This window comes from Pteropus alecto, unplaced genomic scaffold, assembly GCF_000325575.1.
Source record: "Pteropus alecto unplaced genomic scaffold, ASM32557v1 scaffold40, whole genome shotgun sequence".
NCBI classification, from domain to species: domain Eukaryota; kingdom Metazoa; phylum Chordata; class Mammalia; order Chiroptera; family Pteropodidae; genus Pteropus; species Pteropus alecto.
Window position 1 is genome coordinate 1,887,594 of NW_006431919.1, and position 25,318 is coordinate 1,912,911.

The window sequence follows — 25,318 nt, forward strand, 5'->3', positions numbered from 1 at the left end:
CCCTGGAAGCAGTGTTTTCCACAAGCTCCCAGAGTGTCTGTTGTGCAGCCACATCCGGAAGCTGCTGGGTTAAAGCTGGAGGAGCCGGCGATCAGAGTAAAGCTCTGGGTCAGGAGACGGGTGTGAAACCCCAACTCCACCAGCAGCTGACTGTGCAACCCTGAGCAGGTTGCATCCCCTCTCTGAGCCTCAGCACCTCCCATGTGGGCCTGAAGTAGTGCTTGCCTCTCAGGTTGGGAGCCTGTGTGCCCGAGCCTGGGGGAATGGTTGTCACCCCCAGGGCTGGGGTAGACCTCCCTCCTCATCACAGGTCCTCCTTGGGGGGGCTGAGGGGGCCCTGCCTGGCTCTTTTGCAGACTCCTCCTCGCTACTCACCTCCCCTCCTGGCCCCTCTGATTCTCAGGGAAGACCCGGACCAAGGACAAGTACCGCGTGGTCTACACAGACCACCAGCGCCTGGAGCTAGAGAAGGAGTTCCACTACAGCCGTTATATCACCATCCGGCGGAAGTCAGAGCTGGCTGCCAATCTGGGGCTCACTGAACGGCAGGTGTGTGGGGAGTCCCTCAACCTTAGCCACAGGAGCAGTACTGGGAGTCTGGCTTCCAGGCTGAGGATAAATTATGGAGCTCAGTCAAGGGAGGAGAACAGAGAGATTGAATCTCCTTGCCATGGTCACATAGCACAGCAAAAACTGAGCTACTGCCAAATCCTCTTTCTTCTCAACAAAATCCAATATCCCTGACCCCCAGTGGGAAAATAGGGTATCTAATTAGCTATAGGCTACAGCAAGCTATAATTAGTACAGTTTAAATCCAGAGGAGGGAGCAGTCAGAGGGAGAACACGGAAGTCTTCCTGGAGGAGGGGTGTTAGAGCATGGCTTTGGAAAATGGGGAGGAAGAAGGTTACGGAGGAAGTCGTCTTTAGAGCAAGGGAACAAGTTCTAGAGGGGGAGAACGTGTTCGGGGTCCATGAATGGTCTGGGTGGCTGGTGCAGGAGGGAGGCCACAGAGGCCACATCAAGAAATAAGAGCTCAGCTCTCCTCCTGCCCTTCCTCTCATTCTGTCATTGGGTCTCTCTCTGCACCACCCATCTCTATTCTCCGAAACCACAGGTTAAGATCTGGTTCCAAAACCGGCGGGCAAAGGAGCGGAAAGTGAACAAGAAGAAGCAGCAGCAGCAGCAGCAGCAGCCCCCGCAGCCACCACCGCCAGCCCACGAAGTCACCCCAGCTCCAGCTGGACCACCCCTGGGGGCTCTATGCCCCAGCTCTGCCAGCCTCCTGGGCACTGCCTCCCCAGTGCCTGTCAAGGAGGAGTATCTGCCATAGCCCCCTGCCCAGCCTTGTGGGCTGGGAACCTGGGACTCAGATGCTAGGAATGTGGCTCCTGTTGGGGGCCCAGGAGCCCTGATCTGAGTCCCAACCCTGACACTGATCTTCTGGGTAACCTTGGACAAGTCACCCACTCAGCCCCTTGGCCCATCTGAGCCCATGGGATAAGGACCTTTTCTAGCCCTTGTGTTCTAGACCTCAGGGGCATACGGGAGCCCAGGGTGGGAGGTCTCAATCCCCAGAGGGCTGGGCAAAGGGGCCAAGATAAATCCCCAGGTCCCACCTCCTTCTCCACGTGTTTAAGGATGGAAGGCTGCTGTAGGGATTAGACTGACCTGGAGAAAGGAGATGGAGCTGAGGGAAGATTGAATGTTTGCAGACCATGACCTGTGGGGAGGCATGTGGTCGGCTCATACGTGCCTCTTCCTGCAGCCTCACCTCTGCCCACCCCCATCTCAACAGGCCCTGAATCCCTCCCTTCCTGGCTGATGCAGAATACGAAGCCCAGAGGCCTGGGCCTGAAGGAGAGGCTCTGATGACCGTCCCCTCTGGGTTAAGAGCCATATTCCCTCACTAGCATTGTCAGTGGGGCCTCCAGATGGGAGGGAGGCCCCTGGAGGGGGACAGAGGGGCAGAGTCCACGTGCCAAGTTCCATGCCACCAGACTGTCCCTCAGGGCCCAGGGAGGACTTCCACTGGACCATGCAGAGTTCACAGCTGGGCAAGTGTTGTACATAGAGTGGAATCTCTTGGATGCAGCTTCAAGAATAAATTTTTTTCTCTTTTTAAAGATGTATAAAACTCATTATACATAGAATTAAAGGAAAATGTTAAGTAAAAACCATCCTTACCCTTCCCTAACAATTGCATAATCGCTTCCAGCCTCTGTCAGCCTACAACAAGGTCACCTTTAAAATGCATTTGGATGATCAAAACAGGACATTGTTAGAGTAAGTCAATGAGACTGTAAAATTTTACGTCCATTCTGAAAGCAGAACCATCAGACTCAATATATCAGTCTTTTGAATTTTTCAAATACTTTTGGCTTAGATTTTTTAACAGATAACATTCGTTGGGCACCCCTATGTGTCAGGCATGGCTAGGTCCAAGGAATGCACAGTCTTTGCCACTCAAAAGTTCTCAGTCCAAGCATCGGGGAGCAAAGCATCCAAGGAGTCCAGAGCGGACTCCCAGCTTATCCAGGAGGGTCTGGAAGACTTCCTGGAGGAGGCGGGGTTTGAACTGAGGCCTAAAAGACTAGTGAGTGCTGTCAGGCCAATAAGGGAGGAATGGTAAAAAAGAATATGAACCGTATGAACTTAAAGTATAAATTTCTAAAACTCCTGGGAAAAGCTGCTGTTCTCAGCCTCCTTTCAGAAGTGGGCAGGAGTCTGTTACGGGGGGCCTTCATTCCCGAGAGAGCTCCGGTGCCAGCTGCCTGCCCCTCTGTTTACTGTTCTGGGAGGTGGCCCAGCCATAAAAAGTGTGCAGGGCCTGCCTGCCTGCCTGCCCTTTGCTCCAGGGGCACATGACAAGGCAGAGGTGGATCCCTTCCGTACACGAGCCCCTGAAGAGCCTCAGGCAATTCCTCTTTCCTCCCGCTGGTGGCCTGGGAGCTGCTGTGGCTTCACTGCGGCTAGTGGACATCTCAGGCGTGGGAACCAGGTGGTACCAAGGGAAGAACCCAGGGTTCCAGGAGCAGAGGAAGAGGGTTGGTGGAAGGGTAGCTGGCCGCGAGTGAATATAGTTTCCACAATGTATGTTCGAACACATTTGCTGAGAGACCCTGGGTTGACTGCTTCCCCTGTCTAGGCCTTGTTTACCCATCTGAACAACTGGGGAGCTAATTTACCAAAAGAAATGGCCCTGGTCAAGTGAGTTTGGGAAGTCCTGGTGACAGAAGAATGTGGACCTCCAAGGAAAAAAGGAAAGCAGCCTGGCTCTGGGGTAGATGAGATGCAAAGCCTGGGAGCACAGCGGGCCCAGGACAGGGCGGCTTAGGAGGGGGATCCTGTCCCAACATGGCTGCTCCGGAACCACTTTCTCTGAATCACGCCAGATGGACTAGCAGTCTGGAGCCTCATTTTTCACAGTCGCCACTCACCGGTGTAACAAAACACATGCTCTACAGTGATAAAGTCTGAACATTAAAGCAAATTAAAAATGTTTATTTATATACATTTAAAAATATCTCCCTATGTAATAAAAGGAAGTACATTTTCATCTAACACTTTCCTTAAATTAGCACACAGCTCCATTTCACTTTTGATGTGAGACCAGGAGAGAGAGAGAGAGAGAGAGAGGAGGGAAGAGGGAAAGGGAGATAGATTAAGTATTCACGGGTTTAGATTCTTAAGTAGTAATTTTGACAAGTAGCACCCAGACTTCCTCGGGGATGGGGGAGAGGGGAGGCCGTGGTAGCAATTGTCTAACGCGCCTGGTAGCTGAACTCGTGGTCAATTGTCTGATCATAAAACTGGAGCCTCATGGGTAAATGATGTCTTCTAATGTTAGGGTTTTGTTTGTTTTATAAAGTACAGACTTTTCCAACAAAGGCTGTGGTGATGGGGAGAGGATGGCAGAAAGGTATGATGTGAGAGCAAAGCCTGGGTGGTGTCAGACTCCTAGTTCCAGGCCTGACCCTGCCTCTACTCCACAGAGTGATTTTGCGAAGTCCTACCTCTTCCGGCCTCAGTTTCTCCATTTGAAAGGTGTGGGCCTAGACCCATTTGCACTCGCAGCCCTAGTGAATGTTACTGATATTCAGTGGTCACCCCATGATGTGTTTGCTTGAGGAAGGCTACAGTCCCAGCCCTGTTCTTTCCCCCTCCCTCAGGTCTGGCTCCTCCCAGGGTTAGATTTGGGGGAAGCAGGTGCTGCTGGGAAGGGGCCATAAAGAGGCCAGTCTTCGGGGCTCCTGAGCCAATGTCTTGCCTCTAATCACTGTTCCTGTGGTTCTCTGTGCCTTCCATAGGGTCTAATGAAACTCCAGCACGATGGGAGGGGGATGGTTCAGCAAAACTGCCTCCTGTCCTGTGAGAGATGTGACAAAGGCCCTGGAGGAGAGTGGGGGTGCATCCTGCCTGGGCCTCCTTGGATTTAGGAGCCCCTGGCTTTTGCCTCTCCCCAGGCATGGCCCATGGCCCTCCAAAACCCAAGATTTGGTGCTCTGAGAAAGTTTCCTCAGATGCCAAATGGGGATGCACAAACCTGGAAAGAATTAAAAATTAAGTATTGGATATGAGTTCATCTAATGTACACAGGAGAGCTCAATGAATGCTCCTTCCCTTCACATTCATGGCCAAAGGGCTCCTTCCTCCTGTGTCTGGAGAGGCCCTGGCCTGCCCTGTGAGGCGAGGCTTCAAGGAACAAACAACTGGGTGGGACCTGGGGAGGCAAGGTGGACCAGGGATTGGCCAGGTCTTTAACCCAAGCCCGGGCTTTGATTTAAACCCTTCCCACCTCTTTCCAGGCTCCAGCGATGGGAATGGCAGCACCTATTCTTACTCTCTCCAAAGACCTCCCCGTGTTGGCTGATGGTGACCCTATGGAATAGTGTGAGCTGGTACACTTTCAAGAGTGAAAGGGGCGCAATTTGTAATGTATTTTGTAGTGCATATGCCAGGTCCACTGGCAGGTACTGGTTCAGTCCCACAAACCAATGCACATAATCACTCTAGCTAATATTTCCCATCCTAGCCACAGGCTCACCGGACCCTCACAGCACTCTGAAAAGTCAGCCAGGCTCGCAAGGGCTGGTCGATGGCCCGTTTTGCAGATATGCAATCATAACATTCCCAAGGTCATACCGCTGGTGGACAAGAACCCAGGTGTTCTTACTCTAAGTCATAAACCATCACAACAACACGGTGGCACTTGTCCTGTCCCTTCTTCTTGCTCAAACATCCGTGTTTCACTTTCATCCCAAGGAAAAGAGGATTGTTCAGAACCACCACTAGCCCAGAAGGTCTATGAGACCTGACTCTGTCACAGGTGTCATTCACCACCTCTGTGACCTTCAGCGAGTATCTTAACCTCTCTGTGCTTCAGTTTCTTCACCCGTAAAATAGGGATAATACCATCTGCCTCTCGAGATCACTGTTGAGAAAATAAGACCTCGTCCAGATTTGGCACACTTTAGGTGCCTAATAAATATTGGATTGGATGATTGGATAAATATCTGACTAATGGCTGGTCTTTTGTAAGCGGGAGTGGACAACCCACAGTCAGTCAATAAATGTTAACTGAGCCCTTACTATGTGCCCAGTCCTGGGCTAAGTATTTTGTATGCACTATCTCCCTGAATCCTCACATTCTTATAAATGATACTTATCCCGTTTTCCAGATGAAGAGATGGCAGTGCTCGGAGCTTAAGCAAAGTGGGCAAGTCACACAGCCGAGAAGAGGAGGCACTGGGATGCTGGAACCTACAACCAGCTGTTAGTGTCCACGTGCATGCCCTGCCTCCTTCATTGCCCAGCTGGGGAGAGGGAGGCCCAGAGAGGGCAGGTTACTTGGCCAAGGTCACGCAGGAGACTGACTGAAGCCTCCAGACCTCCAAGGGTTTCGGTTGCGGACCCAACCTCCTTATACGCTTGGCCTCTCCAATCGCAGCTCAGCGCGCAGGGGCGCGCATACCACCCCCCACCCCCTTAGCTGTCTGTCAGTCAGCTGTCTGTCTAGGTGTCTACGCGGGCGCAGCCTTGCACCCCTCCCCAATCTCTGGCCCTGCGCAGGGAGAGGAAGGCGTTCGCAGAGCCCGGCTCGCGCTCCACACCCGCAGCCGACAGACGGCAGCGCCTGCGCCCGCGCATCCCCCAGCCCGTGCGCCGGAGCCACCGGGGCAAAGGCGCGGCGCTGGTCGCGGCACATCTCCTGCTCAGTCGCTTGCTCTCTGCGCTGAAAGGAAGCCAAGCCGGAAGCCCCAGCAACCGGCCCTCCAAGATGAAGAAGCTCCAGGGAGCTCAACTCCGCAAGGTAGGGCACGAGGGGAGGCTGGGGGAGCATTTGAGGGAGGGGTGCAGAGGCCCTCCTCCATCCAGGCCCGGGAGGGTTGAGGAGGGCATCTGGACCCAACTGAGAGCTCTGGGGTTGGCCGAGCTGAACTGGATTGCAGGGAGGTGCAGGGTCGCGGTCTGTGCCACCCCACACCACCCCACACCTCTCTGGGGGTCGAGAGGTAGTGCGTTGGGGGCTGGGTTCATTGGGCTACGTCCTGTGAACAGGTGTCTGCAGCCCCAGGAGGTGCAAGGTAGGGGTGGCTGGGGCTAGGCAGCGGCCCCTCAGCAGTCCCCCACCCACTTTCCCCAGGGGCTTACTGGGGGTGGGGGTGTAAGAATAACTGAGCACCAGACTTTAGCTGGGCTAGTTTCAGAGCAGGTGGGTGGGGGCCTCGGTCGGGTCCTCATCTGTGCACTGTACACTGAAGCAGCCTTTGAGAGCAGCAGGGACACGATCTTTCCTGCTCATGTTCCTGCCCGTGGGCCCCCCACTTACTTCCTCCCCCACTCCCTTCCTCCTCCTGGCAGCTCAGACCCAGGCAGGCCCTCAGCAGGGCAAAAGGAGCCAAAGCCAAGAAGGGTGGAATTTGGAGAGCCGAGGGATATGGGGGTGGGAGCTGGCATGAGAGAGGCAGCCAGATCTATGTGTTGCTGGGGCCCTGGGCCCAAACCTCAGCCCCTCCCCACCTTGTCTTGTGGGGTCGGACTTCCCAGTCAATGCGTGTGTGGTTGGGGAAGTAGAGTATTAGGGCAAGTTTTCTGGCTTTTGGCTTAAAAGTACCACTCCCAGCAAAGGAGTCAGAATTCTAGGGTACTGTTTCTGCAGATGCCACTTACCCTGTGGCTTTGGGCAAGTCCATTCTCTAACCTGGACCATTGCCGGTCCATCCCCAGTGTCAGACAACCAAAGCAGGCCCCACTGTCCTGGGCTGAGGTGGAGGTGTGGGTGGGGGTGGGGTGTGTGCAGTGGACTCACAGGGCTCATAGATGTGAGAGAACATCTCACGGGGGCGGGTGCCGTTGCCCACTCCCGCCCCACCCCATCATTCATTCAAGCTCTCTGTGATAAGAGGTTCCTTTTTATTCCTGAATTGAGTGACTTCTCGGGGCCATTTGTGGGTCTTTTGGGTCTTGAGTCCTGCCCAGTGCTTTTCCATTCTCCTCTCTCCCCTTTCTTCTCGCTCCCCACAAGAGCCCCTGCCCCTCACCGCCAGAGGGCCATGCAGTATGTAAATATAGCCATGTTTTGTGAAGTCATATCTCATGTAACCCCCTAAAATTCTGGGGGCTAAGTCTTATTATCTCTACTTTATAAACAAGGAAACCGAAGCACAGACGGGTGCAGCTTACTGCTTCCCTGAAGGTGGGCTGAGCACCAAAGTCCAAACGGGCAGGGGTGGAGCTGCCTGGCCTCAGGGTCCCCCTTTCATAGAAAGGGCAGGGTGGTAGGGAGGCAGGAAATGCCAGATATCAGCAACGGAGCAGAGTTGCTCAGAGATGAGCACTGGGCTGAGAGCCAAGGGTCTGAGTCCTGGTCTTGCTCTGCCCTTAACTTGCTGTTTGACCTTGGGCTCATCCTGTCCCTTCCCTGAAACTTAGTTTCCTCATCTGCATGATGATGAAGGCTGACTCTAGATCCCTACTGTCTCTCTCATCCTGGAGAAGGTATGAGGGCCTTGGCTCCAGCAGTCCTATCTCTCCCAGCCCCTGGTGCTGCTGGCGACTTACATCTACTGATCCCCGAAAGAGGGGACTCAGGTCTGCCAAACTCAGGTATGTTCCTGTGTGATCCTGGGTGGGGAGTAGGGGTATCGGGTGGGAGCCTCTCACCCAGGCAGAACTGTGAAGTGACTCATTGAGCTTCCAGCCTTGCCCCATTGATTTGGTTGCTTTCCTCTGTCTCCTGACTAGTTCCATCCTCTCTGTGCCACCGTCCTGGGATTCACCCCATGGTGGGGTTGGGGCTCCAGGTAGGCTTCTGATTGGCTCAGATTTGGAGAACCTGATCCCCTGCCCCTGGAGCAGGAGCAGGCTTCCCTCTGATTGGGGGAGGAGGGGGACAGAGAGCTGGCAGCATCCTGCTCTTAGAACTCTTGTCACCATGGAAACAGAGAGCCTGGACTGCTCTGTGAACATAGAAAGGGCAGCGGCTTCTCAGAAGGGATCAGAGGAGCCTCATTACTGGCCCCTCCTGGACTGGATGGGACAGGGAGGGAGGTCACAAGGTGACAGGCCTGCCTCACCACCCAATACCAGTGTCAACTGGCTTCTACCCTCTCCCTCCTGGAGCTCACCTGAGAGGGAGTGGTTCCGGAGGGCTCATGCTCACTCGACCGGAGAAGAAGCCATGGAAGAAAGGGCCTCAGGGAGCAGGAGTGGGTTTCAGATAGGTCTAGGGGTTGCCACGACCCTTGCCCCAGCATGTCTGAGATCACAGCCCCAAAAACTGCCAGGCACATATTCGTTTCAACTCTGGGAGCTCAGTTACTTGAGAAGCAGCTTTTTATGCCCTTCATTATTGTCACTGTCACAATAATCATGTCAGGCTGCCCTGTCACCACTGCCCCTCTGCCCAATAGCCAGCCTTAAGCAGGATCGCCCCCATGGCCATCAGTATCACTGAGAGTCAACCAACACTGTTACCCCATTTCTGCCACCTGAGCCCATGGCACCGACCTTGTCACCGCAGACAGACACCTTTGGTCCTGTGACACTTGTAGTCTCCTCTCACCATCTTCATCCCAGCAATGCTCATATGACAAATCTCCAGCAAAGCCTTCTCTGCCACCACCTGATTTGTGTGTGGACACCTACTTGGGCTAGTGCCAGGAAGGTCAATTTTAGGGGAGAACACAAACCTGGGCAGTAGATATTTCCTGAGTCCCTGTGCTCAAATCTGATCTGATCCTTGACCACTGCAAGTGTCCCCAGGGAAGTCTCTTTGGTGAATCTCTTCTTATAGACCATCAGAGCCAGAAAACTATTAGAAATGGTCTAGACCTGCATTTCCCCAAGTATATCCTAGCAGGCCAGCTCCTTGAAACACTTTTCTTAAACAATATTGGAGAATACTGTCTGGTCCAGTTCCTATTTGGATAGTCATAGTGCATGCTGGTCCATTAAAGTATCAGACAAGTCCTGTAGGAAGAAACCTTTTTCACTTCGTGCTAACCCAGCTTTTCCCAAACTTCTTTGAATCAAGAATCCCTTGTTCCGCTGAACACCTATAAATATCCCAAAGGATGTGTTTTTGTAAACACTGATCTCGCCAATCTCCTCAGTGTCCAGATGGAGAAGTGAGGCTCAGAAGACTCTTTGTACAGTGAATTGACAAGACCTGGGACTCAAATCGTGGTCTCCTGACTCCCAGTCCAGTGGAATCACTGTTTCCCCACAACCATTTATTAGCGGGAGGCTCAGGGTCCTTTCTCCTCCTTGAAAACCAAGGGCGTTAGTTGATAATCAGCCTTCTTTACAATTCTGTCCTTCTCTGTCATAGGGTGAGACTTTCAGAAGCAAGCAGGAAAGATGTGGCTCCCCCTTTTTCCTGACCCTTTCCTGCCTCACTTCTGGGAACTGCTCTCTGAGTTTTAGGTAGTCTGCCTGATATCTTTGGGGCCCCTTCAAGCCCCTAAGTCCAGGCAGCTTATGGATATGCTAACTTACATCCCTCAGGACCAAGATGACAAACAGTTGGAGGAGAGTCTTTATCCACCCGAAGGGAGAGCGCCCAGTGGAACAGCTGGCCTCCATTCCCATCCATGCATGCGTCTCTCCTCCAGAGACAGGAAGATTACGACTCTCTGAGACAGATCAGCACTTAAGCAGCTTCTTCCTGCTCATGGCCTAAAATTCACAGTCCTCTGTAGGCCCCCTTGAATATAAATCTACTCCTTCCTTCAGCAGAGCGCAAGGGCCTTCCAAGTCCTCTCCTTTCTATGCTAAGTGTCCCTAGCTCCTTCCTCTTGTCCTCATGTAACCACTTTTCCTGAACAACCTCCAGTCTGGCCACCAGCCCTTTGGACACACTCCAAACTGTCGGTGTCTTTCTTAAAATTTGGTGCCAGAGCGGAGTATCGAAACTTCAGCATTGATGATTGAAGACATGGTCTTCAGCATCAGGAAACCCTGGGCTCGAGGCCTAGTTCTCTCACTAGCCAGCCTTGTGAAAACCTTGGGTATGTCAGGATTCCTCTTGGACCCTCAGTTTTCCCCGTAATTAAAATGGAGGTTAGACGTACTTAGCTCATAGGGTTGTTCTGAGAATGAAGTCAGGTAATGTGAGTAAAATGTTTAGTGCGGTGAGCACTAGTACGTGCTCCACGCATGGTAACTGTTGTTAAGATCGTTATCATTATCATCGTCATTGTCATCATCGAAACAGGACCATCCCTTGATTCTACCTCTGTGTTAGCCAAACTAAGATTGAGGTGGCTTTTTTAGTGCCTGAGCCATCCTGCTGGTATCATGAGTTGGCAGTCACCTAAAACCCCGAGGAGCTCCTGCAGATGGGCCCCACTGGCCCAGATGAGAGAAGTCGATCGTCTGAACAAGTGTGTTTCCTCCAGCCCCATTCAAATCCATATTCTTGTTTGAGAGTTCTAGGTCTGACCCTGCCTCACCTTTGGTCTCTCTTACTGGCAGCCCATCACCCCAGACCTGCTGATGACTCCCAGTGACCAAGGTGATGTAGACCTGGACGTGGACTTTGCTGCAGACCGGGGCAACTGGACAGGCAAGCTGGACTTTCTGCTGTCCTGCATTGGCTACTGCGTGGGCCTGGGGAATGTCTGGCGTTTCCCCTACCGAGCCTACACCAACGGAGGAGGTATGGGCCTGAGGTTTTGCCTGATGGGTGACAAGGTGATGGGCCAAGGCTCAGGGTGGACTGAGGTTTGAAGTGGCTTCAGCCACCTTCTCCTATGTGACCTTGGTGGGAATTAATTGAAAGTGATTTATAGCAACCTGGACCTGGGAGGAGGGAGCTCACCTGCCTTGTCCCTCTCTCTCTCTCTCTCATCCTCGGCATGGATACCCGCACGCTTCTCTCCCTGAGCCTTGGTGCTTCCTGAGCTCTGTGTGATGGGCAGAGGAGTGCCTCTGCTTCACGATAAAGAGCTGTATCTGCCTCTCCGTGATCACTGTGCTCTCAATATTCTCCCCATCACCGCCCCCCCACCTCCTCCAGAGCCTTCCTCCATCAATCATTCCTGTTTGTGAATCTTTAATCTGTCCTCCTCTTCTGATTCCTTCTAGTCTGACTGCAAACACAGAGTCTCTTCCATCTTAAACAAACTCTGTTGTGCTTGCTTCTCCATCAAGTAACTATTCTAAGTCTCATTAACAATAGCTGGGGTTGAACACTCACCATCTGCCAGCCCCAGGCTTGGTGCTCTCCATGCCTGTCTCATTTAAGTCTGATGGCGGCCCTCCTGAGTGGGCACCATTGTCATAAGGCAGCTGGGGCTTGGAGAGGCCAGGTTCCTAGCCCAAGGTTACACGGTGGCCAACCCAGCATTCCCGCCCAGGATCATCCTCTGCAGATGCAGCCCTCTGTGTCTCCTCCCATCTCTACCAAACTCATTAAAGAAGCACATATGGCAGGACAACAGAAATCCAAGTGAAACTAGATGAAGCAAGGACCAGATGAATCGAAACAACTGGGAAGTGTGGGACTGGAGCTGGCCTCTGCAACTCCGAGAACTTCATAATACCCATAGTTCTCTCTCACCCCCACTTCCACCCCCAGTTCTTTTTTGTCCATGGGCTGACCTCATTTTTTCCTGAGACAGGCTTCCTCTTTGCATTTGGGGTTAGGGGTGGCCAGAGACGACTCTGGAATGACTTCATCCTCAGATCTGCTCTCTCTGAATGAATCCATGTAGAAATCAGGAAGGGTTTCTAACTGGCCTGGCTCAGGATATGTGCCCACGAGAGGGCGGGCAGGGTTTGACTGATATGACCTACAGCCCCTTCGGAGCCACATGGTGGTGGACAATTCTTTAAAGGAGCTGGCTGCCAATATGTAAAGAAAAGGGGGAGAAATGCTGGGCACACGAGACCACAGGTGACAGCCACAAGCATCTGAGGTGGTGTGGCGGGGAGGGGACAGGCAGGTAAATTGGAGGGTTCTACACTGAGGAGTTTGCACTTTCTTCAGCAGGGAATTCACTCATTCACTCACTCGTTTATTCATTCATTCACTCAGGCTGCTCTGAGCCCAGCCCTGGTCTGGGCACTGGGACTACAGAGGTGAGTGAATCCCCACCTGCCCCTTGGCCCTCAGTGACGGATGGTATAAACGAAGACAGTCTCGACCCACCGTGAAGTGCCCCATCAGACTGCAGGAGGTGTCTGCTGGCCAGGGGAGGGGCAGGGCCGGAGCTGGGCTTTAGGGGCCGCTAACCCACCTGAGACCGTACTCGCCCTTCCTCTCCCTCTCAGGTGCCTTCCTCGTGCCCTATTTCCTCATGCTGGCCATCTGCGGCATCCCCCTCTTCTTCCTTGAGCTCTCTCTGGGCCAGTTCTCCAGCCTGGGACCCCTGGCCGTCTGGAAAATCAGCCCCCTCTTCAAAGGTGAGGCCCCAGTGGTCTGGGGGTGGTCGTCCCCTACTCCCCAACCTCCAGGCAGAGAGGAAAGTGAAGCCCAGAAAGGGATGGCTTCCCAGAGGCCACACAGCCTGGCCCACAGGAGGGCGTGGCCTAAGGGCAGCCCCTGTCCCCCATGCCAGGTGCCGGCGCGGCTATGCTGCTCATCGTGGGCCTGGTGGCCATCTACTACAACATGATCATCGCCTACGTCCTCTTCTACCTCTTCGCCTCCCTCACCAGCGACCTGCCCTGGGAGCACTGTGGCAACTGGTGGAACACGGACCTCTGCCTTGAGCACAGAGGCTCCAAGGACGGCAATGGGGCCCTGCCCCTCAACCTCACCAGCACCGTCAGCCCCAGTGAGGAGTACTGGAGGTCAGGCGGCCTGGGCGGCGGCTGTCGGGGGGGCCCACGCCACTGGACGGGCAGGGGACAGGAAGGAGCCTGTGACCCTAAGGGACCCAGCAGGCACCTCGAAGGTGCTAGGATTAAGTAGACTCTGGGTTCTAATCCCAGCTCTTCACCTGATCAGCTGTGTGACCTTGAACAATTTATTTGGCTTCTGATGCTTTATGTTCAAAGTGGGTATGATAATAGTATTTCAGAGGGTTGTCATGAGGATTAAAGGAAAGAAGACATATAAACTGCGCTATCCAGCCTGGTGGATAGTACATGCTCAATAAATACTAGCTGATGATAATAATGATGATGCTGCTGATAACAGTCATAGGAAAATTTTAGAGCCTCAGTTTCCTCCTCTGTAAAAAGAAATGATAATAGCCCTTACTTCATAGGATGTTATTCATTCATTCATTCATTCATTCACTCTTTGAATTAATATTTATTGAGCACCGACTGTTTCAGTAGGTAAAGCACTTAGCGTAGGCCAGGACTGTATGTAGTAAGGACCATCTCTGGTTAGTCTAATAGGAGAGATAAGACTATAGTAGAGTAAGGGGTTGTTGTAAGAATTACATAAGGTAATTCAGGTAAAACTCTTGTCACAGTGGCGGGCACACTGCGAGTCCACGAGTGTTGAGTGTTAGGATGTCTTCATCAGCCTGTCCCAAAGCCCAACTTTATATCTGAGAAGACAAGGCCCAGAGGCTTGTTCAGTAGTTGGCGGGAGAGACAGTACTGGAACCAAGTACTCCTGATTCCTGATCCTGTACTGGAACATTCCAGAGTAGGCTGGTCCTTAAGTAGGGAACATAGACTGACCAGAGGACACAGATCAGATACTCCCAACTCTTCACCTGCAAAGGGCTCCCCTTAGAAATTTTCCTCCAAATGGGCCCTACTTCTTGAAATATTTTGGTCTCCAACCTGCATTTACTACACAGTTCATTCGTTTGTCCATTTAAAGTCCATCCAAAGTGTGTGCACCTGCAGAAGAGTATGTCTGACCAGTGGGAAGGGATGGGCTTGGGTCTGCAGCTTAAAGCCAAAGAACATGACATGGGGTCCAGCAGCTGCCAGGGATCTCCATGGAAACACCACGGCCTACTGCATCGTTTGGGGAGCAGGCAGGAAGCAGATGGTACTCTCACAAGTCTTCGCCAAAGTGAGTTTAGTGGAGGGACTTTACAGAGGTGAGGGAATCCACACGGAGAGGTGAGGCACCAGGAACTAGCAAGAGATTCGGTCATAACACCCCTGAGCCAAGGAGGCAAGCGGAGGGACTGGTGGTACTGGAACCAGGGAGATTTGGAGCCTCAGAGGAAAGGCTGCCCAATGAGAGCTGTGCTGTGGAAGAAGGCAGTCACAGCCAGGCCTTCTGATGGTGCGTGTGTATACATGCATGTTTGCATGCGTATGCGTGCGTGTGTGTTTGCAAATGCCCCGACTCCTCATTCCTCCAATCCTGCAGTCTCCTGCTACCACATCCAACTAGCCAAACCCAACTGGAAACTGAGGAGGAAGGCAGCGTAGGTGATGGGTCTGTAGAGGCCAGCCTCCTGGGTGCAGAGCTGGGCAAAGGATGGAGAGGAATCAAATGGAGAGACTAGCCAGGATCACCTTGCGGGCTGGCCGTGGCTTTCCTCCATGTCAGTGGGGCATGGCAGCATGACTGGAGTACACTCAGACCTTTGTCTCTCACAGCCGCTACGTCCTCCACATCCAAGGCAGCCGGGGCATTGGCAGTCCCGGGGAGATCCGCTGGAACCTCTGCCTCTGCTTGCTGCTTGCCTGGGTCATCGTGTTCCTCTGTATCCTCAAAGGTGTGAAGTCCTCGGGCAAGGTGAGGCAGGGCGTGAACTGAGCTTGAGAGGATGAATAGACTTCAACTGGGAAGAGGGGAAGGGAGAGGACGTGGAGTTGGTAGGGCAGGGGTGACTGAAGAAAGATGTGGCGGTGTGGATGGATAGTGGCTAGGTGAGTTTACTAGCCTAGAAACTTGCTAAGGGCAGACCTCTTATTCAAGTCGGGATCCTTACTCAGTGCTTGGCACTCTTTGAAGAAGCTCAGCAAGTGTTTCTTGAATGCTTGAAGGGTGACTATATGAGTCAGGACTCTTTGACATGCAAGTGACCAGAATCTAGTTGTCATACTCAATTGGAAAGTCGAGAGGGTGTATTTCAGGTATGGCTGGTTCTAGGGGTTCAATAATGTTAGCAAGAGTGTGGTTCTCAAAGCTTCGCTCCAGACTGGCTTCCCTCTCAGGCTTCATTCTTTATGCAGTTGCCTCAGCAGCTCTAGGCTACACCTTACATGCTTAGTGAAGGGTTCTCACTTTCCCCAGTTTGAAGAATCCTAGAATTGAGTCTCACTGGGTAAGCTAGGTTGCGCACTTATCCCTGAACCAGTCACTGTGGCCAGGAGGGTGGAGTGCTCTGCTTGGCTAGGCCTGGGTCACCTGCCAACCCGTGGAGCTGGGAATGGAATCAGCCCCAGCCAGGCAAGGTCAGGAGACTGGAATCTGAAGAAGGTCAATGAGATGCTGGGCAGACAAAGCCACAGGCATCTCCTTTAGGTTATGAGGGGCAGGAAGGCCATAAAGTTGTTTTTGGAAGGACTTAGAAACCTGAATGGTTTACTCAATCATTTATATATTAGAACTTGTCCCTCTGCAAAGTGCTCAGAAGTGCTGGCCACCTGGAACAGAAGCATTAAAAGAAAGACTAGAAATCCGGGGTAGGAACCATTTCAGAAGAGAGGAGAGACAATCATGGTGCAAGCCAGGGCAGTAAGGAGCCTGAGACTTAATGCTGAAGGGGTGGCTGGAGGTTAGGGAACGGGCAGAGACAGGGCAGAGGGATATTTGGTAACTGCCAATGTCTGATGATCATGATGGCCGAGGACCACGTGGGGTGGGTTCGCCGAAGGAAGTGGCTGGTAGCCTGGACCAGGCTGCAGCGGAGATGGAGAGAGGAGATGGAGTTGGGACAGCCTTGGGAAGCAGCGACAGGACTTGTGCTCGTGGGATCAGTATGTGGAGGGAGAGGAGGAAGGAGAAGCCTCGCGGGTGATGGCTGTGTCTGACTTGGGCTACCCAAAAGTTGTGGAGGTGAAGTAGTAAGGTGGGCGTTTCTGGAAGAAGTAAAGGGTGGAGAAAGTTACTGCCGCCTTCTCTTCCCGCTTATCGTCTCTCAGGTGGTGTATTTCACAGCCACGTTCCCCTACCTCATCCTGCTCATGCTGCTGGTCCGAGGAGTCACCCTCCCAGGAGCCTGGAAGGGAATCCAGTTCTATCTCACCCCCCAGTTCCACCACCTGTTGTCTTCCAAGGTGAGGCCTTTGGGCCCGGGGTCTGGAGGGAGAGGTCAGGCCTGAGCTGGGAAGTAGAAAGAAGGTTCTCTGGGGAAAGAGGAGGCAGCGGGTAGGGATCTGCCTCCCCACGTGGTGACCCCCCAGTACCAGGCACTGTGCTTGGCACTGTTTTTTTCATTTATTATTCTTGATAGTCCTATGAAGTAGACATTATTCTCCCATTTTACAGATGAAAAAACTGAGGTCCCAAAGAGTTAGTGGTCAGCTTAAGGTCACATGGCTAGAGAGTGGCAGAGCTGGGATTCTACACCAGATCTGTCTGACTTTACACCCCAAGGAGGGCATGAGTGATAATAATAATAATAATGGTACCGATAGGTAATATTTCTTATTTGTTAATGGATGACTATGGCTGACCCTGCTCTAGCAATTTGCAAATATGTAGTCACTGAATACTTACCACCACCCTATTCCCATCCCCTCGTTACGGATGAGGGGCCTGAGGCCCAGAGTGGTCATTTGGCTCGCCCAGGCTATATAGCTAGAAAGTGGTAGAGCTTCGTCTCCAGAGAGGAAGTACAGGGGCTCATTGTCCACATGAATTTACTAAAACATGTACACAAGGCACTATTTCCTTCAGAACTAGACCAAGTTTAGAGACTACCTTCTAGATCTTGGATGGGGAAACTGAGGCCCAGAGAGGGGAAGAGATTTGCCGAGGTCCCACAGTGTGAATGTTGGAGCTGGGTTTGCTCCAGGCCCACGTCACTGGTCAGCCAGGCCCTCTCCCCAGGCCGTCCCTGGACCTGCTGACTGGCTCTTATGCCACCTCTGTCCTCCTCTGTCCTTGGCCCTCGAAAACCATGGTGCGCCAGCCCCTTCTCTCTGCCCTCCCTCTGCATCCTTCCCGCCACAGGTGTGGATCGAAGCTGCCCTTCAGATCTTCTACTCCCTGGGTGTGGGCTTCGGGGGTCTCCTCACCTTTGCCTCCTACAACACATTTCACCAGAACATCTATCGGTCAGTGCAGCCTTCTGGACCCTGGGGGCTTGAGTGGAGAGGAGAGGGGCTGGCCAGGGAGGGCCTCAGGGGGTGAGGCCGGGCCGGCTCACCTGGCCTGCACCTGGACTTCTCCCGGCAGAGACACCTTCATCGTCACTCTGGGCAACGCCATCACCAGCATCCTGGCAGGCTTCGCCATCTTCTCTGTTCTGGGCTATATGTCTCAGGAGCTGGGTGTGCCTGTGGACCAAGTCGCCAAAGCGGGTAGGCAGGCTGCCGGGCCCTGGTGGGTGAGGGTATGTGTTGGCACAGCTGGGCCTGGGCAAGTGAGCCTCTCTGTGGACCAGCAAGGTTGTGGATGGGATGTTGAGTGTGTGTGTACGTGCATGCATGCATGCACGAATGAACGTGTCTTAGCTGGTCTCTGGGCGTCCGTGTGCCAATGAGTGTGTGTTAACCTGTGCCTGGAGAGAAACGAATTTCTGTATAAGTTTGTCTTATGTTTTGTCACATCTTAGTAACTCGCCTTGCTTGTCCAGATGAGTCCTCTCCTGTGTTGGGATGACTGTGAACAAGTGAATTGAGGGTGCGAGTGATGTGAGTCGGTGTCTTGTGCCAATGGATGTGTTTCGGTATGTATGTTAGTAGGATTGTTTGTGCAAATGGTTAAGTACACAAATGTATTCAAATGAGGCGTTATATTTGGGCCTCATGTTTATTCATGTACTTATTATTACTTCGTTTATTTTATCAACATATGTTTATTTAACACTGACGATGTGCTGGCACGTGTCCTAGGAGTAAGAATCAGAAGCGTTCAGTTAATGTACATCTCTGGGTTGGCCAAGTGGGTGTAAGCGACCGTGTGTGTTTGAATATGTTTGCGGGGGTCAGCCATGCGCCCCAGGCTGCTGACCCCGTGTGCCCTTGGCCCAGGCCCAGGCCTGGCCTTTGTTGTCTACCCGCAGGCCATGACCATGCTGCCTCTGTCACCCTTCTGGTCCTTCCTCTTCTTCTTCATGCTGCTGACTCTGGGCTTGGACAGCCAGGTGAGCCTCGTCTGTGCCCGTGGGCATCTCATGTGTGTGTGTGATGTGTGTGTGTGTGAGATGTGTGACTATGTATCTGTGTGTGTCTATGTGCAATGTGTCTGAGTGTGATATGTGCATTTCTGTGTGTGTGTCTGTGTGGGTCTGTGTCTGTGTGAGTCTGTGTGTGTGCGTGTGTCTGTGTGTCTGTGTGGGTCTGTGTCTGTGTGTCTGTGTGTGTCTGTGTGGGTCTGTATCTGTGTGTCTGTGTGGGTCTGTATCGGTCTGTGTGTCTGTGCGTGATGCGGGCAGAACTCTGACCCTCCTCCCCACTTCCTGTAGTTTGCCTTTCTGGAGACCATTGTGACAGCTGTGACAGATGAGTTCCCATACTACCTGCGACCCAAGAAGGCCGTGTTCTCTGGGCTCATCTGCGTGGCCATGTACCTGATGGGGTTGGTCCTCACCACTGACGTGAGTGGCTTTGCGGGGCAGGCAACCAGCGGGCAAGGCTGGGGAGACACCTGTAGCAGTGTCTGCAGCCAGGCTGGACACTCCCCAAGCCACTTCTTCCTCTTTGGAAGGAACCTGGCCCACCCGAGACCCTCTCTCCCAAGGGGAAGCTTGGCCTATGATCCAGAGTCCCAGCTTTGGAGTCTAAAAGACTCCAAAACTCGCTTCAAGACTTGCTTCTGCACTTGATGAGCGAGCTCAGGACAAGTGGTTTCTCCTCCCTGAGCCTGTTTTCTCATCAATAACGTGGGGATCTCCATCTTCAGTTGTTTTGAGACTCAAATAAGATGATGTGTATAAAGGGCTTGGCAGATAGACAGTGGTACTGTCATCAGCTTGCTCTCCCTGCTGGCCTGGCTGCTTCCTGCCTGGAGAAGGAGCTGCGGCAGGGAGCCAGGCCTTGGCGAGGAGACCCCAAAGCTGTGATTTGTTTTCCAGGGGGGCATGTACTGGCTGGTCCTTCTAGATGACTACAGCGCCAGCTTCGGGCTAATGGTGGTGGTGATAACTACATGCCTTGCTGTCACCCGGGTATATGGTGAGAGGGGCCAAGGGAGGTGGAGTGGAGGCTCCCCACAGTGGGAGATGAGAGTCTACCCTGGGGCCCCTCTGCAACTGGGTCCCTAGTCCTAAGGGCCAGGGTTTCCGGAGGGGGCCGTTGGGGTTAAGGAGGGGCTGCTAGCACGTGTGGGGTCTGTGGGTGGGGCCATCCTCCTCCCCTCCCCTGTTCAGGCATCCAGAGGTTCTGCCGGGATATCCACATGATGCTGGGCTTCAAGCCGGGCCTCTACTTCAGAGCCTGCTGGCTGTTCCTGTCCCCGGCCACACTCCTGGTAACCGGAGCGGGAGGGAGGGTTGCTGGCTGGGGGCCCAGGACTGAGAGCAGGGCCCCCCTGGGCATTCAGTCTGGCAGAGCTGCCCTGGCCCAGAGTGGACCTCTGTCGGGGCTGAGGGGCGGGGCGGCCACCTGGATCCTGGTCTACTCCCCTTCCCCTTGATGCTTCCAGCTTTTGTAGCTGTGTTTGGCCTCGTCCTGAGTTTTGTTTGGCAAAATGAACGGGGCTTTCTCAGGCCTCTGGGCCTTAGCGCTGGAGCCTTGCGGCTTTCCTTTCTCAGCCTTGGGGTTGGAGCAGGTCAGGGATAGGCCATCTCAAGAATTAGGGTGCTTCGGAGCTGGGCTGTCTGAGGCCTGGGCATTGGGTGAGCTTAAAGCAGGACTAACTCAGGTTTGCCAAAGTTCCAAAACAAAGATGGACCAGCTCAGATTCTGGTACCGCTTAGGATGAGGCTATCTCAGGTGTCTCTGGGCTAGGTTATCTCAGGCCTTAAGGTAGCTCGGACCTGGGCTATCCCAAGCCCTGGGCCAACCCAGGCCCACTATGATGCTGGGAGCCCCTTACCTGCAGGCCCTGCTGGTGTATAGCATCATCAAGTACCAGCCCTCAGAGTACGGCAGCTACCGCTTCCCAGCCTGGGCGGAGTTGCTGGGCATCCTGATGGGCCTGCTGTCCTGCCTTCTGATCCCCGCCGGCATGCTGGTGGCTGTGCTTCGAGAAGAGGGCTCGCTCTGGGAGGTGAGTTGGCTGCACCTCTGCCTACCCTAAGCTTTCCTGACCTGGGGTCCAGCTCTGGGCCCATCTGCTAGAAAAGAAAGCACCCACGCCAACACCTTATCCAGGGCCTTGCAAGCTTCTTTTAACCTGAAGAGCAGTTTTTCTAACCAATAGCCTGAGTCATGAATCATTGCAGAACTGCTTAGGTTGTGGCAGGTTCGGAGGGCTAGAGTCTGGCCCTGTGGCCCCTCACGCCACACAGGGCATCTGGAGGGGCTCAATCCAAAGACCACCAGTGTCAGTCAATGCCTGTTTGTACTGGAGAGAGGACAGGGACTTGCCCAAGGTCCCACAGTGAGTCAGGCAGAGGGGTCAGGACTTGAACTCTGCTTTCCAGCCCAAAGCTTCCCTGTGGAACTCAGGGTCAGAAGGCAATGGTGACCTACCCCGGAGGGTGGGCTGTCACCCTTCTGTGCCCAGGAGCCCTGCTGTGGTCCATGGGTGACCTGGAAATGGATGATGGTGGGAGCCCTGCCCATGGTCAGGTCTTTGCGGAGAGACCCAGAAAGCACGGGGATCTGCAAGCCTCGGAAGAGGGGAGCAGTGACCCTTCGTGGGTCCGTGGACATGCTGTGACGCTGTGTGATCCTGCTCCTCCCTGAGTCTCAGGGAGCCTTCTATACACTGAGTCCTCCACTCCTGAGGCTGTGGGCGTGGAGTCCTCTGGTGGCAAGAGGCTGTCCTAGTGGGCAGAGCTGAGTGAGCCAGCTGGGCCCCAGAGAGACCCTGGGGACCCCACCCCACATCCCATCGGCAGTGCGCTGGAGCCAGCTGGTACTGCCTCATGAGAGCTTATTGTTAAATATTCAGGAATGTTGTGACCCAGTTGATAAACTATTGATCGCTTGAATTTGGCATTGGTGGGAATATTTATACCACTGAAACTGGCTACAAATCAAGGCTTCGGCCCCCTTCCGTCCCTCTCTTCAGCCTGCTTGCCAGCACACTGCTAGCCCCACTCCCCGAGCTGTCCCTCGCTCCACCTTCATGTCTCCGCCTGGAGAGAGGCTCAGAGTTCTTCCCTGCAATAGTGTGTTGTGGCCACACCGGCCAGACCGTAGGGGGTCCTAGAGTCCAGCTGCTGCTCTGCTTCCCACTGCTGTGTGACTTGGGCAAAACCCGTGCCCTTCTCTGAACCTCAAGAACCCCACTTGTGCTTCTACAGGAAACTCGGCTCCTGGCTTGAGAGCCAGGGTGTCTGAGAAGGAAGGAGGAGGGGTGTGGAGGGCTCCGGCCTCCTGGAAGCTTATGTTTCCCAAGCCTTGCTCTGCCTCCCGCCCACCCTGCTGCCCCAGCTGCCCCAGCCCAGCGGGGTGGGGGCGGGGGCAGGGGCCTGTTGTTGTGCGGGTAGGGAGCCCCGCAGAGGAGTCAGGAGTCACTGACCGGCTCCAGAGTGCTGACTTCAGAGGCCAGGGCTTCCTGCACCAACAGGGACCTGACCACGTTGACGAGGTGATCAGTACAGAAATCTAAGGGGAGAGCATTCCAGGCAGAAGGACAGTTAGTGCAAAGGCCCTGAGGCAGGAGGGGCTGGCGTGTTTGAGGGCAGCAAGGAGGTCGGCACGACCGGACCCGAGTGGGCGGAGGGAGAGCGGCAGGAGCTGAGGTCAGAGCCAGACAGAGACTGGGACATGGAGGCCGTGGCGAGCACTTCGGATTTCATTCCAAGGCAGATGACAAGTCACTGGCAGGTTTCTGAGCAGTGGGATGACGTACTCTTAGTAGATTTTAACAAGTCTCACCGTGCTTTGGGCTGGGGGGCCATGCTAAGCCCTGGGCTAAGGGCGTTGCTCACGTACTCTCCCTTGAATCTGCACCCCATGGTCTCCGCTTAATGTTGGTTATCTTTCCTCCGCGAAGGATCTGGGGCCCTTCTCCCTGGCAGGGCAGAGGGCTTTGGGAATGTGGTTTGAGGAAGAAGGAGCCCTAGAATGTCCAGGCTTAGTCATCATCTTAGTCAGCTCCCTCCTCGCATGGAAACGGGCTCAGAGAGGGAAAGGTCAGACATCGGAGTCAGAACCAGGCCGACTGTCAGACCCTCGGAAGGTCAGCGGCAATCCCCGCCTTAGTTCTCCCAGTCCACAGCTGCTTCCCCAAAGCTGCCAGCTCCTTAGGACACAGCATTTAAAGAAAGGGGCCCGGAGTGGGGTCCTGGATTGGCTGCCATGTAATCATAACCACAGCCACCACGGCCTAAACCTGTTCCCAGCACCCTGCATAATAATCCTATGAGAGCATCACGAGTCCTGAGTTACAGATGACAAAGCAGAGCTTAAATTCTGTGCTCAAAGGCCTGTGCATGGCGGAGCAAGAGTCTCATCCAGGCACGTGACTCACTCCTTTGGGGAAGTAACAGTGCCCCAGCCCCCAGGGTGTCCCAAGGACTGACCTAGGTGATGTGGGAAAGTCTTTGTGGGTGCCCGGCCCCAGGAAGCATTCCATGAGCGCTGGCTCTTCTCACGGTCTTTGCTCTTCCACAGAGGCTCCAGCAGGCCAGCCGGCCGGCCATGGACTGGGGCCCGTCGCTGGAGGAGAACCGGACGGGCGTGTATGTGGCCACATTGGCCGGGAGCCAGTCGCCCAAGCCACTGATGGTGCACATGCGCAAGTACGGAGGCCTCACCAGCTTTGAGAACACGGCCGTTGAGGTGGACCGAGAGATGGCAGAGGAGGAGGAGTCTGTGATGTGAGGCAGGAGACAGGCGGACAGGAGGCCCTGCCCCAGGGGCTCTGGGAGGGCTGAGGCTGTGGGAGGTTGCTGGTATCCAATGCAAGTCCCTTTTTGTGGCCTCTGCCTCTCCTGAAACCTTTATCTACCCCCTACACACACACGGACACGCACGCAAAGCTGAGAATGATCCAGCTCAGCCCTCACTTGGCAGATGGATAAACTGAGGCCAAGGAGGAAGACTTGCCAGAGGTCTGGTGGCAGAGGGGACTGGACCCCAGGCCTCCTGACCAGCCAGCTCACTTCGTCATGTGGCAGCTGGCACCACCTTCTCATCTCTGTTCAAGGCCCAGACCCCTCCTTTTTCTCGAAGAGCCTGTTCCACACCCTTCAACACAGCCAGAATCTCCAGCTGGGCTCACAAGCCCCAGGCACGGAGGGTTAGCGAGTCAGGTGGGGGAAAGATCCCTGTGGGCTCATGTGCACAGGCCAGGTGCCCTGAAGGAAGCAGGACCTGAGGGCCTTGGAGGGTGAGCACGTTTGGAGAGAGGATGGGGGGAAGAGGGCAAAATGGGGGGACGGTCTCTGGGAGAGGGGCTGACACAGCCAAGGTGTGGAGGACAGAATGTAGCCCCCTCCTCTTCCCCTGGGGCCAAGAGGAGGTGCACTGCCTGCGACAAAGTTCAAAGGCATAGGAGCAGGTATTCCCAGGTTAGGACCGGGTGCAGGTGGGAATGAAGAATGACGGGGAGGCGGAGCCAGGGCTGTGAGATGGGCAAAGGATTTGCATGATCTGGTTGTGCTTTAGATAGAATGCCGTTCTCAGTGTGCAAAGTGGAGACAAGGTGGGGTAGGAGGCCTGTGGAGGACAGGCAAGAGGGGCAGGTGGCCTGAGCTGGGGGGAGTGGATGGGGATGGAGACAGAGAGGGGACCCTGCACTTCCGAGAATGCAACTAGGAATCTCGGAGATGGTCCACACATAAGGCTGTCGGTCTTAATGCTGCCCACTCAGCTCCAGGATGAGGGGCCTTGCGCCCGAATATGAGGGTGGGGGCAGAGAGTGGAGGGCAGCTGCAGGCCTGTGACCAGAAGCCTAGTTATCGTCAATCCCCAGGCCCAGGAGGGGCTGCGCTGGGGTCCCTTCTTCCCTGAGAGAGCAGGGTGGGGTGTGAAAATGTCTGAGCGGCTCTCCTGCACATGGCGTTGTCCAGTGGGGCAGGGTGCCCTCGTGCAGCTGTGCCGGGCTCTGCACCCCATCTCTCTCCTGGGGTCTCACCCACCCATCTGTGTGTTCTGTTGGTTTTCCGTTAATAAACAACAATGAGGTCATCTTCCTTCCCCTGTCTCCTTACTGCTGAGACCCACGAGGTGGGTAGCACAGGGCTTTCCAGCTCCCGTTGGACAGATGAGCCTCAGCTGCCTCCTGTCGGATCTCCTGGTTTCTGACACTTGGCTCTGCAGTTTCTCTACGGCAATGATGGGTGGCTGGGGCTGAGGAAGGATGACGAAGAGAAGGAATGAAGGCCCTTAAAGACCTCTTAGTTCCCCGTTATACATATGGACGCACCGAGGCCCAGTGAGGGGAAGGTTACGCAGCCCAGGCAGGCAGAGCTGGGGACAAACTGGGCCCCAAGCATCCCCCTTCCCCTCTCCGGCTGTTCCCCAGCCTTCCCTGCAGGTGAGGATAGGGTTGGAAGGAGTCAAGGGTTTCCCAGGCTGGAAGACTTTCCTGGTTTTCCCCGCCCCATCCTAGTGGGATCTTGTCATATAAAAGAGCCCAGAGCCTTTTAAATGCGAGGCCCAGGTGTTTGCAAAGGCTTTGATTGGGGGTAAAAAGGAAGGGCACTGCATGCCTGC

General features: G+C 54.2%; 2 protein-coding genes across 3 annotated transcripts in view; both read left to right on the forward strand.

Moving 5' to 3' along the window:
• The window catches only part of CDX1 (caudal type homeobox 1), a 15,192-nt gene extending 13,068 nt beyond the window's left edge, over positions 1-2,124 (forward strand). The window contains exons 2-3 of one of the 2 annotated variants that reach the window (XM_006906395.3): positions 404-549; positions 1,116-2,124. In XM_006906395.3, the coding sequence (XP_006906457.1) occupies positions 404-549; positions 1,116-1,331 (362 nt within the window). In that variant the 3' untranslated portion in view covers positions 1,332-2,124. The other variant, XR_003044652.1, reaches the window with a different exon arrangement.
• A 305-nt stretch (positions 2,125-2,429) lies between these two features.
• On the forward strand, positions 2,430-24,790 carry SLC6A7 (solute carrier family 6 member 7). Its single transcript, XM_006906396.3, has 15 exons — positions 2,430-2,594; positions 6,018-6,311; positions 10,979-11,162; positions 12,779-12,910; positions 13,066-13,300; positions 15,029-15,167; positions 16,520-16,654; positions 17,553-17,656; positions 17,778-17,902; positions 18,575-18,687; positions 19,009-19,140; positions 19,618-19,717; positions 19,912-20,012; positions 20,586-20,753; positions 23,273-24,790. The coding sequence occupies exons 1-15, from the start codon at positions 2,430-2,432 to the stop codon at positions 23,480-23,482; spliced, it is 2,337 nt and encodes a 778-aa protein (XP_006906458.2). The 3' UTR covers positions 23,483-24,790.
• Positions 24,791-25,318: the final 528 nt, after the last annotated feature.

What these genes read in the sequence shown, in the direction of transcription:
- SLC6A7 (XM_006906396.3), top strand. Translation starts at nt 2,430, where the DNA reads ATGGCTAGGTCCAAGGAATGCACAGTCTTTGCCACTCAAAAGTTCTCA. An exon ending in CTCTGGGCTTGGACAGCCAG is followed by an intron (nt 18,688 to 19,008) that starts GTGAGCCTCGTC and finishes CACTTCCTGTAG; the next exon opens with TTTGCCTTTCTGGAGACCAT. An exon ending in TGTCCCCGGCCACACTCCTG is followed by an intron (nt 20,013 to 20,585) that starts GTAACCGGAGCG and finishes CCTTACCTGCAG; the next exon opens with GCCCTGCTGGTGTATAGCAT.